Source organism: Panthera leo, chromosome F2 (assembly GCF_018350215.1).
Source record: "Panthera leo isolate Ple1 chromosome F2, P.leo_Ple1_pat1.1, whole genome shotgun sequence".
Classification (NCBI taxonomy): domain Eukaryota; kingdom Metazoa; phylum Chordata; class Mammalia; order Carnivora; family Felidae; genus Panthera; species Panthera leo.
In genome coordinates this window covers 81,495,844-81,507,185 of record NC_056695.1, presented here as the reverse complement: position 1 = coordinate 81,507,185, position 11,342 = coordinate 81,495,844, and the positions used below count along the sequence as shown (strand labels likewise).

At 64.6% G+C, this 11,342-nt stretch overlaps 1 protein-coding gene across 10 annotated transcripts in view; it reads left to right on the top strand.

The window, feature by feature from the left end:
* The first annotated feature begins 4,199 nt into the window (after window positions 1–4,199).
* Window positions 4,200–11,342, top strand: part of LOC122211025 (maestro heat-like repeat family member 5) — a 30,986-nt gene continuing 23,843 nt past the window's right edge. For 6 of the 10 annotated variants that reach the window (XM_042924099.1, XM_042924094.1, XM_042924098.1 and 3 more), the window contains exons 1-5: window positions 4,203–4,225; window positions 4,756–4,822; window positions 8,431–8,548; window positions 8,707–8,838; window positions 10,494–10,642. In XM_042924099.1, coding sequence (XP_042780033.1) covers window positions 4,218–4,225; window positions 4,756–4,822; window positions 8,431–8,548; window positions 8,707–8,838; window positions 10,494–10,642 — 474 coding nt within the window. In that variant the 5' untranslated portion in view covers window positions 4,203–4,217. Of the gene's footprint in view, window positions 4,226–4,690; window positions 4,823–8,264; window positions 8,306–8,430; window positions 8,549–8,706; window positions 8,839–10,493; window positions 10,643–11,342 lie in introns of those variants that run through there. The other 4 variants (XM_042924101.1, XM_042924102.1, XM_042924097.1 and 1 more) reach the window with 4 other exon arrangements.

Below are 11,342 nucleotides of genomic sequence, written 5' to 3'. Positions count from 1 at the left end.
GGGGCCGGAGGTGATTTCGGGGCTTCACGGTCCAGTGAGGGGACAGACCCCAACCGGCAAACACAGTGCGAAGGAGGTGTCCTGGCAGTGGTGAGGACGTGGTGTCCGTGGAGCCAGTGACGACGGGGTCAGGCAGTGAGGTGGGAGAGGAAGGGGGTCCCCACGGAATCCCCAGGAACAATAACATCGACTCTGCAGGTCCCGCCGGCTTCCCGCTCTCAGCCACACGAGGCAGGAGGGGCACGGACTGTCTACACGGGCTCCGGGCTGCCCGCTCCGACCTCTGATGCTGTGAGAGGAAGACGCTCTCATCCGGGCAGGCTTGGGCCGCGTCGGCTGACCGCACTTCTGGCTGGGCCCTCCCTGGCTAGCTCAGGGACTCCTGACCAGGTGGGGGCGCTGCTGAGTGCCAGCCTCTCCAGGGGCCCCCAGGCCTGGACCCACACCTCTGCTCCCGGTCATACGGGCGGCCCCAGCAGGGAACCGTCTCAACAGCAACAGGCACAGAGGCCCTTGCCATGTCCCAGGCCACGCTGGTGAGGCCGGGGGGCCAGAGGGGGGTGACAGCAGCAGCATTCGGAGCCAACACGCTCCGCCTCCCCCCGGTGGGGGGGGGGTCTCCTTCTGATGGGGTTCCGTCAGCAGGGGAGGGGCCCGAGGGGATGGGCACAAGAGTGTCTCCACCTGATATGGGGACGCGGCTGACCGCCGGAGGGGCGAGCCCTGGCCTGGGGTTGCTTGGCTGCAGACATCTTGAAGCACCACCCCCCCCGGCCCCCCTCCGCCGGGAAGACTGCCCCTCCTGGCCTTCCCTCCCTCTCCATCTGCGGGCAGAGCAGGACCCAGAGCCGGGACCCGGGAGGAGAGTGTCGGGAAGGGCCTCTGAGGCCTCTTGCCTCGTCTCAAGTGCGGCGTGAAGCCCGAGTCTGATGGCGACCGGGCGCCGTCTCCCTGTGACCGATACCCTGCTCCTTCCTGCTGCTTTGAAGCCCCAGAAGCCTCCCTTCTGCCAAAAGGCAAAACCCGAATCCAAAGCCTTGCGTTTGCAAAGGATACTCGCCCCCTGCCCCCGCCGTGGGGGCCACATGCGGCCCCCCAAGCACCCCCTTCTCCGGGCTCCACCCTTGCACTCCGGCCCGGGACCGGCTTCCCCTGCTGTATGCCTTTGCACGCTGTTCCGTCCCGTCGCGTGCCGCAGTCTGGCAAGCTCCTCCCTCTGCTTCAGGCCCCAGCTCCAACGCCCCTTCCTCCAGGAAGCCCGCCCTGATTGTCCCCGGCAGACCTGGACGGTTTCCACCGGGCGCTTTTGAATGACTGTTGGTTTAGGAGTCTGCCTCCCTGGCAGGCTGAGCCCCCCCCTTTCTTCCTTTCCCGAGCTGACGGGGGACAGTACATTCTGGGTGTTCAATCATCACATGTGGAATAAGTGAGTCAGATGGTGGCAGCCTGTCGCGGGGAGCCGTGGGCTGTGACGGGACTCAGCGGGGCCCGTGTCTTTCCCATCCCACCTCTTCCCCACAGGGAGGGGTCCGTCCATCTGAAGCCGTGAGGCCCCCACACCCTGCCTCCCCAGCTCCACGCGGACCTTGGGCGGCAGGGAGAAAGTCAGCCTGGTAAGGCTCACAGAGTCACCAACCGCAGGTGCAGAGGCGGCCCCCCCGTGGCACACGCTTGGGTTCCCGGGGTCCCCAGTGTGACCCCAGGGCTCCTGCGGTTCAGGGCCTCCCTCCGCCCAGGGGTCCGTCCGGGTGGGGGTGCCGGAGCCCCCTCACTGCTCCGTCTGCCGTCTCCATCTCTGTGCACCTGATTCCGGGTTTTCAAACTCCGGCAGTGACGGGTGCGTGCTGAGGAACTGACACCGGGTTCAGGGGCCGTGAGGACGTGCGGCAGGCAGGGGCCTTGTCAGCTGCAGCCCTGAGAGCGGATCCCCTCCGAGGGGCTGGAGGGTGGGCGGCCCTTGGACGGCTGCCTGGGAGGCCCCGTGAGCCGAGCCTTCTCCGAGCACTCTGTCCACTCCATGCCGCGACTCGGGACCCCTCTGCCCCGGGCTGCCTTCCCCCAGTACCCTGCAGTCACTCACATGCAGCTCGACCTTGGCCACCACGGGGCTTGTCCCCACCTCTCAGATTGCTTGTCCTGCCCCCTTCGCCCCGCCCCTGCCACCCAGCAGCCACACAGCCCACCTGTCTCCAAAAGCCTCGCGGTTACGGTGTCGAGGTGGGATTCCTTCCCCCCAGCCCCACCCCGTGCCCCTCCCCTGCTCCCCACCGCTGCCATTGTCAAACCCCCCATGACCCCCCCCACCTCGGCCTGCCCATCCTCGCCCCTCCTCTCACAGTGGTCCCCCCCAAGAGCACCCAGGGTCCTCTGTCCCTCTCTTGCCTCCTCCAAGAAGCCTTCCCAGGCTGCTCCTGATTCCACACCCACTCCAGGGTGAGGGCCATCCTCCTGCTTCCTCAGATTTTTGGCCCCCAGCCGCAGGGCGATGGCCACACCACGGGCACCTGCACTCTCCTGTCTAGAAATTGGCGCTTTGAGTCCTGGCCGCTGCTTGACTTCTGACGCGGGCTGTCACCGGCCTCGCCGGCTCCTGGGCAAATGCACCCTGGCCGCCCTGCAGCCCTCCTTCTCCAGCCGAACTCAGGCCTGTCTCCCCCAGCCCCTTGCCTCCTCCAGGACGCCCCTTCCTGAGAGCAGGATGCCCCCCAGCCCCCATGCCGTGCTCCCAGCCTCGGGAGGGGCACCCACTGAGCACGGGGCCTGGGGGCACCAAGCCCCTGGGCTGGGCAGGCGCCTGCCAGTGGGGTGCTTCCCGGTGCCCCGGCGCCGCCCACTTCCGCTCAGAGCCACCACTGGGCGGCTTGCTCTACCCTCCAGGTGGCTGCCCGCCCAGTCCCGGCGCGCCCGCGGCCCCTGCCTGTGGCCTTTCTGCTCAGAGCTCTGAAGCAGAGGCCAGCCAGTGCCCAGTCCCTCCCCCCTGACCAGCCACTCTTCCCCAGACAGCCCTCGTCACCACAGAGACGGCACGTGCCACCAGAGGCCCGGGAACTGAGGTCCCCGTTCAGATGTGGGGCCCTCGAGGGCCACGTGCCCACAGTGTGGCCTGAAAGTTCGGTTCTACCTGACTGCAATCTGGAGGCGTTGAGGGTCTTTAGCGAGTCCCCCCCGCCCCCGCCCCGACACATCTCAGGGCCACTCTGGCCCCTCTTCTCGTGGCGAATGGTCCAAAGGGCTTGTGGGGGTTGGGAAAGCCCTTTATGTGTCCCTACAGTGCCTCAGAGCCTGGACAGGGCTGCATCAGGGTCCCCCACCCCACCCCGCCCTCCCCACCAACACCCTCCAGAGCTAAGAGCTGTGGGCCTTGACCAGGGAGCGGGGGGGGGGCACAAGTGGGGAGACAAGTGCCCTCCCGGCAGAAGGTTCCTCGGGCCACAGCTTTCAAACTGCCCAACAAAGCGGCCGCTGCCTGTCCTGGGGGAGGCCTCATTCTGGGGCTTTCTCTCTACACCGGGCTCCCAGCCTCCCGATGGCCTCACAGATGGAGGCCTCAGGCCAGCCGCCCGCAGGGCCCCCGTTCTGAGCCCAGGACCCACCTCTCCCACGGCACTCATGGCAGGAACCCCCCCATTGGACCGCTTGTGGGGTCACCCCCAGCTTCCTTGGGGCCCCATCCCTTGTCAGCCCCTGCTGGTGGCTACGGTGGCCTCAAGGAGCCGGTTCGCATTGTACTTGCCCGCCTGCCTCTCCACCAGGGCAGCGGCGCCTTCTGGGGCCTCACCCCGAGCTCATCCGAGGGGAGGGGGCCTCTTTCTAACTCAGCGGTCTGCAGCCCTGGGATTTTCTCTGCCTGGGGAATTGGAGAGCCCCACTGTTGATCAGGGATGCCCTCGAGAGCGTCCCAGAGACAGTGACGGACCTACAGCACTCTCAAGGGGACCTCTTCCAGCTGCCCCCAGGGGTGGCTGGCGGGGGCGTCTCTGGAGGAGAAAGTTCTTACAATAAAAACTCTTAACAGGTCAAGGCTCCTCAGGGGAGTTACGCGGCACGCTGTTCTCGGGAAGGCTCAGGAGTGCACCTGCTAGTGGGGCTGGGGGGGGGGGGCGGGGGGAGTCCCGGGCGGAGGGCGCGGCTGAGGCCCCGTGTGGCAGTTGCCAGGGAGGGGACCCCTGGTCTGTCTCGGCCGGAGGCTGCTTTCAGTCACTGAGCAGCCCTGGGGGATGGTGAGGTGGGTGGGCGGGTGGGGGGGAGAGGATCCCTTGGGGAGCACTGCCAGGGCGGGGCTCGGCTTCCCCCGGGGGCAGGGGGTGTGGCTGCACCTCTGAGTGCCCCTCAAGGGGAGGCCATCACGGAATGCGCCCGTGGGCAGGTGGGAGCAAGTCTGCACCCGTTTTGTATTCTCGGGGCTTTTGGGGGCCTGGCCCCGGGCGGCATCCGGATGGTGGTGCCGGGGACACACGCCCTCGAGGGCCTTCATGGTGCTGGTCAGAAGCGGGCAGGGGTCTCTCCAAAGAGGGGCCCCTCGAGCGAGGCCTGACTGCCGCTTCCCGGCTGCGACAAGGCAGGGTGGGCACCGCCGTCTCAGGCCTGTCTGTCCGGGTCAGCGTCCAGACCTGCCCGGGTCCAGACCAGCCACGCGCGCCCGGAAGGCCCTCAACTGCCCACGATGTCAGTTGGGGATGGAATTCTCAGGACAGGGTGGCTGTTTGGGAAACAGGGTCAGCCAGGGAAACGCGGTTTCTGGACCCACTTTCTCAGGAGACGTGTCCCCACTGAGCCCTGGGATCAGAGACTCGAAGACTCACGGAAGGAAGGCCGCCCGGAGGTATCCGCCCCGACCTGAGGCACAGCTGAGCCGCCCGTAAATGCACAGCTGGAACCACACCCACAGGCCTTTTGACATTTTTTGTTTATGTTTATTTCTTTTTGAGAGAGAGACAGAGACAGAGACAGAGAGGCAGAGCAGGAGCAGGGGAGGGGCAGAGAGAGAGGGAGACACAGAATCCGAAGCAGGCTCCAGGCTCCGAGCTGTCAGCACAGAGCCCGACACGGGGCTGGAACTCACGAACTGCGAGATCATGACCTGAGTGACCTGAGCCGAAGTTAGATGCTTAACCGACTGAGCCACCCAGGTGCCCCCGCCACAGGCCTTTCTAGATGCCCCCCAGCACTCAGGGCACCACACTCACAATCACAGACGATTTTGACAGGGGCCTCCAGTCTGCATGATGTCCACGGGGCCTCTGCTGACCTCCAAACGGCAGTGGGGAAAGCCAGACACACAGCTGCTCCTGCCCCCGGCTGCGTGGTCTCCCTGGGTCACTGGAGGAAGGCCCTTCTGGGTCACCTCTGCCTGGCTTGGCTCCCAGCCCCGTGAATCCATAAATGTCCTCCAAGTCTCCCCCAGGCTTTCTCGGAGAATAAACCCTTTGCCATCTGGTGGCGGCCTGTCAGGGCCTCTAGGGCTGGGTGACCTCGAGCCGTCACTGCCTCCCAGCCGCTCAGATGTCTGCAGGACACTGCTGGTTTGTGCAGGGGCTGGGGATGGGCTGGCGTCCTGCCCCCCTGTGAACCTCTCCCAACACCGGCCTCTCCCAGGCCTGAGCAGAGCCCCACCCTCGAGGCCGGGGCCTGACCCCTCCCTGTCTCCTCAGGGTCCCCGGACCTCGGAACACAGGTTGCAAATTGTTGCAAAGGGTACAGGAAACAGAATCCCCTGGAAGCCCGACACCCCGAGATGACTTTTGACTGTAAATCTGAGTCATCGAATTTTTTTATTCCCTGTGGGCTCCTAAGCATTTCCCCACGTCGTTGAACAGTCTTTAGAAACCCGACTTTTGATCACTGCCCCTCCTTCCTCTACTTTGGAACATAGCTTTTTAAATCCATGAAGCACCCTCGAGTAGGTAGATTTTTCATGCATTTCTCTTTTTCCAGAGATTAAATTCCCAGAAATGTGCACCTGTGTGCACTCTGGGGGTCTTAGCTGAGATTCCCTCTCTTGGGGGCTGTTATCTTTCACAACCTTTTAAACAGTCTTTACTTGTGAATAACATCTTTTACACGAGATTTCGTGGATTAGCCTGAAGCTCGCCTCTGAGTTGATTCCCAGCGTCCCCGAAGCGTGTGTTTAGCAAGGCAGGCTCCCCGTTGGGACCTTATGGCCCGGGGAGGGAGGCATAAAGGGAACCCCGGGGAGGAGTGGGTGGGGGCCAGAGCAGAGGGCCAGCAGGTTAAGGGAGCACGGAGTGGAGGGGTATGCAGGCGACAGGGAAGGCGTGCTCCGGGCAAAAGTAGCTTGTGCAAAGGTACAGGTAGGGTTCTGAGTGTGGACCCTGGGGACCAGGCAGGGAGCAGCAGTTGACAGGGTCCTGGGGGCCTGGGGTGGTTCCTTCCTTTGACAGCAGTGGGCAACTCGGAGGGTGGGTCCCTGCACCTGGTGGTGGTGGCGGGAGAGGAAGGGCCCTGCAGGTGGGGGGCCACCCCTGTTGGGGGAGATCAGCGAGCAGCGGGGGAGCCCATGCTCTCCCCTCCCCCAGCTGCTTTCCTACCTAGCTGACCTCTGCCGTCTCTGGCCGAATCATCCTCTTTGGGATTTGATTACTTCGGGGCCCCTGAACATTACTTCCTGGGGTCCGCTGTCCCCTTCACGGACTTTGGGGTCTCACCTCACCCACTCCAGGAAGCCTCCCAGGCCTGCTCCCACTATCACTGCCAACAACCTGGCCCCCACCCCAGGCTGGGAATGGGTGACAGCGGCCCTTGTCTCACCCCTGGAAAGGGCTTTGGGGACCAGTTCAACCTGGGGTTCAACCTCCAGGAAGAACTCTCTCCCCCAAACACCAACATCCTCCCGGCCAGAACCCATAGCCAGAGTGCAGGTCACAAGGGCCTTGGAGGAGGTGAGCGCCTGTGCATGGGGTGTTGAGGGCGCCCTCAGGAGTGTATCACCAAGAGTCAGGCGGGAGCAGAAGCAGGGCCTGCTGGGGTCAGGAAGGAGTCTCGGGGACCCTAGATGAGGGAGCAGCCAGCTCAGACCAGGGTGGGGAGGGAGGGGGCTGACGCGGGCCCCGAAGCGACAGGGTGCTGAGGGTCTGGGCGAACAGGGGGGTCAGATGTTGGGATCTGGGGTGCCGGCTGCAGGTGGCCCCGGGACGGAGGGCAGGGCTGGGCTGTGGCTGTCGGTTGTCACCTACTCCAGGCCTGTGCACGGGACACCGGACATCTGTCGAGTGAGGGAAGGAGGAGCGGGGGTACTCGGGAAGCACAGGAGGCTCCCCCGAGAGCCGACTGGCACCCCTGTTCCCTGGCGCTGTGCCGGTGGGTGTAAGAGCCCAGACGGACAGGGCCCCTGCCCCTGCTTGGGGAGAGGCTTTCTCTGGCTCACCCTCAGGAGCACCTGCTAGAGGGCACGGACTCACGGGTTCACCTGCCTTCACGTATTCCTGTACACACTGGGGACTTGGGGTGCGGACACCCCTGCCTCCGGTGGGGAGGGACCCAGAGCGGGGCCCCAGCTCTCCGGGAGACTGGAGCAGAGGCCGGGAAGAGAGACTTGGGCTCAGGAGACGCGCGAGGCTCCTTTTGGGGCCCAGGGAGAGAGGGGGCAGTGGGCGGAGGAGAGGACAGTTTTGGGGAGTCTCCAGGAGTTAAGGTGGAGGTGGGAGGGGTCAAAGGGCCGCCAGAGCCCTAGTGTGGCTGATGGTCTTGGAGGCGCTCTCTCCCGGAGGAGGAGCCCCTGGGCCAGGGTCCTGGGGGAGAGCACTTGCCGGGGGCCCAGCCCAGAGAGGGGTGGCCCTGAGCCCAGACTGGCAGCATCGGGGTCCCCTGGAGGCTTCTTAGAAATGCACATTCTGGCCTGTCCCGGGCCCTCTGAACCAGAAGGTGCCCTGGAAGCGGGCCCCTCGCCATCCCCTCATGCTGGGGAGCCTGGTGGAAGGGTGGGTGGGTGTGGACGGCCCAGGGAGACGTGACGGCAGAGGAGGGCCCCGGGCTGCCATGGGGCTGCAAGGCCGGTCAGGGCACATGACTCCTCCACGCAGGCCCAGCTCAGAGGGGGCGGTGGGTGTCTGGGCTCTGGTCCCCCTGCATCCTGGGAAGGCTCTGGTGAAGCTCCTTTGACCCTCCACGATGCCCCTGGGCTGTGGGTGTCTGGACAGTGGGAGGCCCGATTCGGGGTGTGGAACCCGAGCCTCTGGGAGGGGGAGCCTGGGGCTGGTGAGGACCCGATGGCCTTGAATGTCAGCTCATCCTTCCTCCTTCCCTAGGTCCCCAGAGCTCACGGAGCTGCATGACTGAGGGGGCCCTGGTAGGTTGGGGTGACTGACTGGGGTAGGGTCCTGATAAGGTTGGGGCAACTGAGGCGGGGGCCCCAGTGTGGTGTGGCCTCTCTTCGGCAAGTCTGACTGGTCCTGCCCTCTGTCCCCGCGCCAGAACCTGCTCTCCAGGGAGGTGACGCTGTCCATGGTGGCCATACCCAGCGAGGGTTTCTCCTGTCCCCACTGGAGGTCCAACTGCCTGTCGCCCGAAGGGGAGCAGAAGCTGGATATTGGTGAGCAGGTGGGCTGGGGGCTGTGGGGATCGGGGGCCCAGTGGGCGGTCTCTGGACAACACTGTCCTGGTCCCCTCCAGGCTCGGAGCACGTCCCTTCCCCCGGCCGTTTGTTTCAGGTCACTTGGCTTCCATTTGCCAAGTGTCCGCTCTGTGCAGGGTGTGCGTGCAGAGCCAAGGGCGGCACGGAGGGTGCCGTGGTCTCGTGTCTGCCGGGTGCTGAGGGCCGCCTCCATGCACACCTGACAGAAACTTCTGGAAGGGCTTTGTCTCTGGAGTCTGACAAAGCAGGTGAGGCTTGCTCTGGAGGCCTTGCTCTCCCTGCCGGCCTGCAGCACCACGGAGGATCACAGCCGCCCAGGCCACCCCCAAGAAGAGACCAGGGTCCACAGCTGCTCGGGGGCAGGTCCGGGGGGGAAGGGCACGGCCTCTGTGCCACCGGCTTCCTGTGGCCCTGACAGGGAGGGGCAGGGTGGTCCCCCACCTGCTCTGGGGGCACAGGCCCCTCGAGAGCGCTGTAAACACGAGCATTTGTTGTTTATTTGCGGTTCTCGTGCTGGGCACGAGATTCCCAAATCTAATAGATTCTCAACAAGCTCTCATTGAATGAATGAATGAATGAATGAAACAGCAGATGGACCCAGACGGCAGCGGGTCAGCACCACGAGTGAGGCCACCTCACAAGCCGCCTTAAGCCTGGGCCCGGCGCTGGCTTCGAGCGGTGGCCCTGGCTGTGGGTGTCAGCCAGGGCTGGGGGGGGTCCTGAAGTGGGGTGTGCTTGGGCCCACCAGCAGCCCCGAGACCGTGGGCCACCGGGCGATGCTGGCTCCTGGCCCGCGGTGGGGAGCGGCAGCGCGGGACCCACCCTGCGGCTGACCCCAGGCCTGACTTTGTTTCCATTCCCAGGGGGGCGCTGGCCTCGCACCCCCCACTCCCGCTTTCTCCTGATCAAAGCGGCACTGATCACCTCTGTAAACCGTGTTGAAGGATTTGGTTCTCAGAAGGCTCCCAGGCTGTGCCTCGTGAGCCGGGAAGCTGGTCGTCCGAGTGGCTCGGAACACGGTTTTGACGTACGCTCGAGAAAGGAGTGCTGTCATCTTTCAAAGAGGACGGGTCCCTGCGTCCACCCCCAGTGCTGGGATGGCGTCTCCACCCCTCGCTCCTCCGCACCTGTGCCTCGACAACCTGGCGGGAAAAGTCCTGTCTCCTTGTGGTTTTAATTTGCTTTCCTTGTATCGCTGCTGAACGGCCTTCTCGTCTCTTTACTGGTCACCAGGGTCTCTTCTGGGCGCCTCTCCACCCCTTCCCCGCGGTGGCTCAACGCTCTCCTGACCTAGAAGGGTCTGGAGCATCGATACTGGCCTTCTGCCGTAGACGTCCCGTGTAGACGCCTCCTCAGTTTACCGTTCCGTGGGCTGTAACGATGGCTTGGGCCCTAAGCCGACGTCGCTGACTCTAAAAGCGTTTTCCCTTTTGCCTCTTTGTGTCGTATTCAGAACCTCTACTCTGGGGTTTCCAGGTAACAAAGCCACGTCTGCTCGGCATGTTCACAGCTGCCATTCGGAAATTCAAGCTTCGTAACTGCCTGCTATTTATTTTGGTGTGAGAAGTAGGGCAGGGACGTAGGTTACTTTTTTACTCCAAACGATGAGCGACTCCTTTGGGACCGCGTTCTCCTGGGCTGGCGTTTTGTGTGTTCCCGTCACGAGGCGTGTTCTCTTCGCCTGGCTGGCTGGGCTCTGCGGGGGGCTGTGCCCTGGCACCCGGGGCGGCGTCTGCCCTCTGTGTTTTGCCTCCTGGCTGCGCTCACACCGGTTTCCCTGCAGATGCGTTGTCAAGAAAGTCCTCTGGGCCATGTGACCGAAGGGCCCGGCCGGAGCCAGAACTGGGGGGTCTAGGCTTCCGTCTGGTGCCCCGGCACCAGACTGCTCTTCTGTCCTCTGCAGAGCACCTAGGCAGGGCGAGCACGAGCAAGCCCCCCAATGACGGACCCCTCTGGGAGGAAGCGCTCGTCGGCAAAATCAGGACCATGTCGGCCTTGCAGAAGAGCCAGGCGTTGGAGGCCATCCAGCGCCACATCCGGGAGCACACCCAGGTGGGACCCCAGGAGCCCTGCTCGTCCGTGCGGGACGCTACCTTCTGCCACTCCAGGGCTCACGGGGTGAGCCCCGAGGCCCGCACTGCCGCTTGGCTCCCGCCGGCCTCGGCAGCCCCCGAAGCCTCTGACCTTCAGGGACGTGTGGCAGAAGGTGCCGGGATGTAGGAAGGTGTTGGGCCACAAGCGGAGGGGCAGGTGGGGCACAGAGGCCCTGCCAGCTGGTGCTCAGACGTTGTCACTGGGGCCTGGCGGCAGGTACGGGCCAGGGAGCCACATGGAGCCAGCCAGCCTGCCCCCGGCTCTAGGCCCCGGGGACTGGAGAGGACCGGGCGGTGTCTGGCCCACCTCTGTGCCAGGGGACCTCCCAACCTGTGGGCCGCAGGAGGCTCCCCAGCTCAGGACTCCTGCCATCGTGGGGGGCCAGGCCCTGCTTTTCCCTGACGCCCCACACACTCTGGCCTGTTCAGTGTGAAGGCCTGAGCCACCACTGGCGGTGGCTGAGCTCCCAGGTTGGGTAGGGCCCCCTCGGCCCCCGTCCTCCACCTTCCTGCTGCAGAGTCTTCAGGAGTTCAGGGCCGACAGACAGAATTGAGTAGCAGGGACAGCAGCACGGACGTGTGCCTAGAGGGAGACGGGCTCTAAGCACACACACAGCTTGGCTTCGGGCCCCTGGAACCTGGCTGATGGCCAGGTTCCT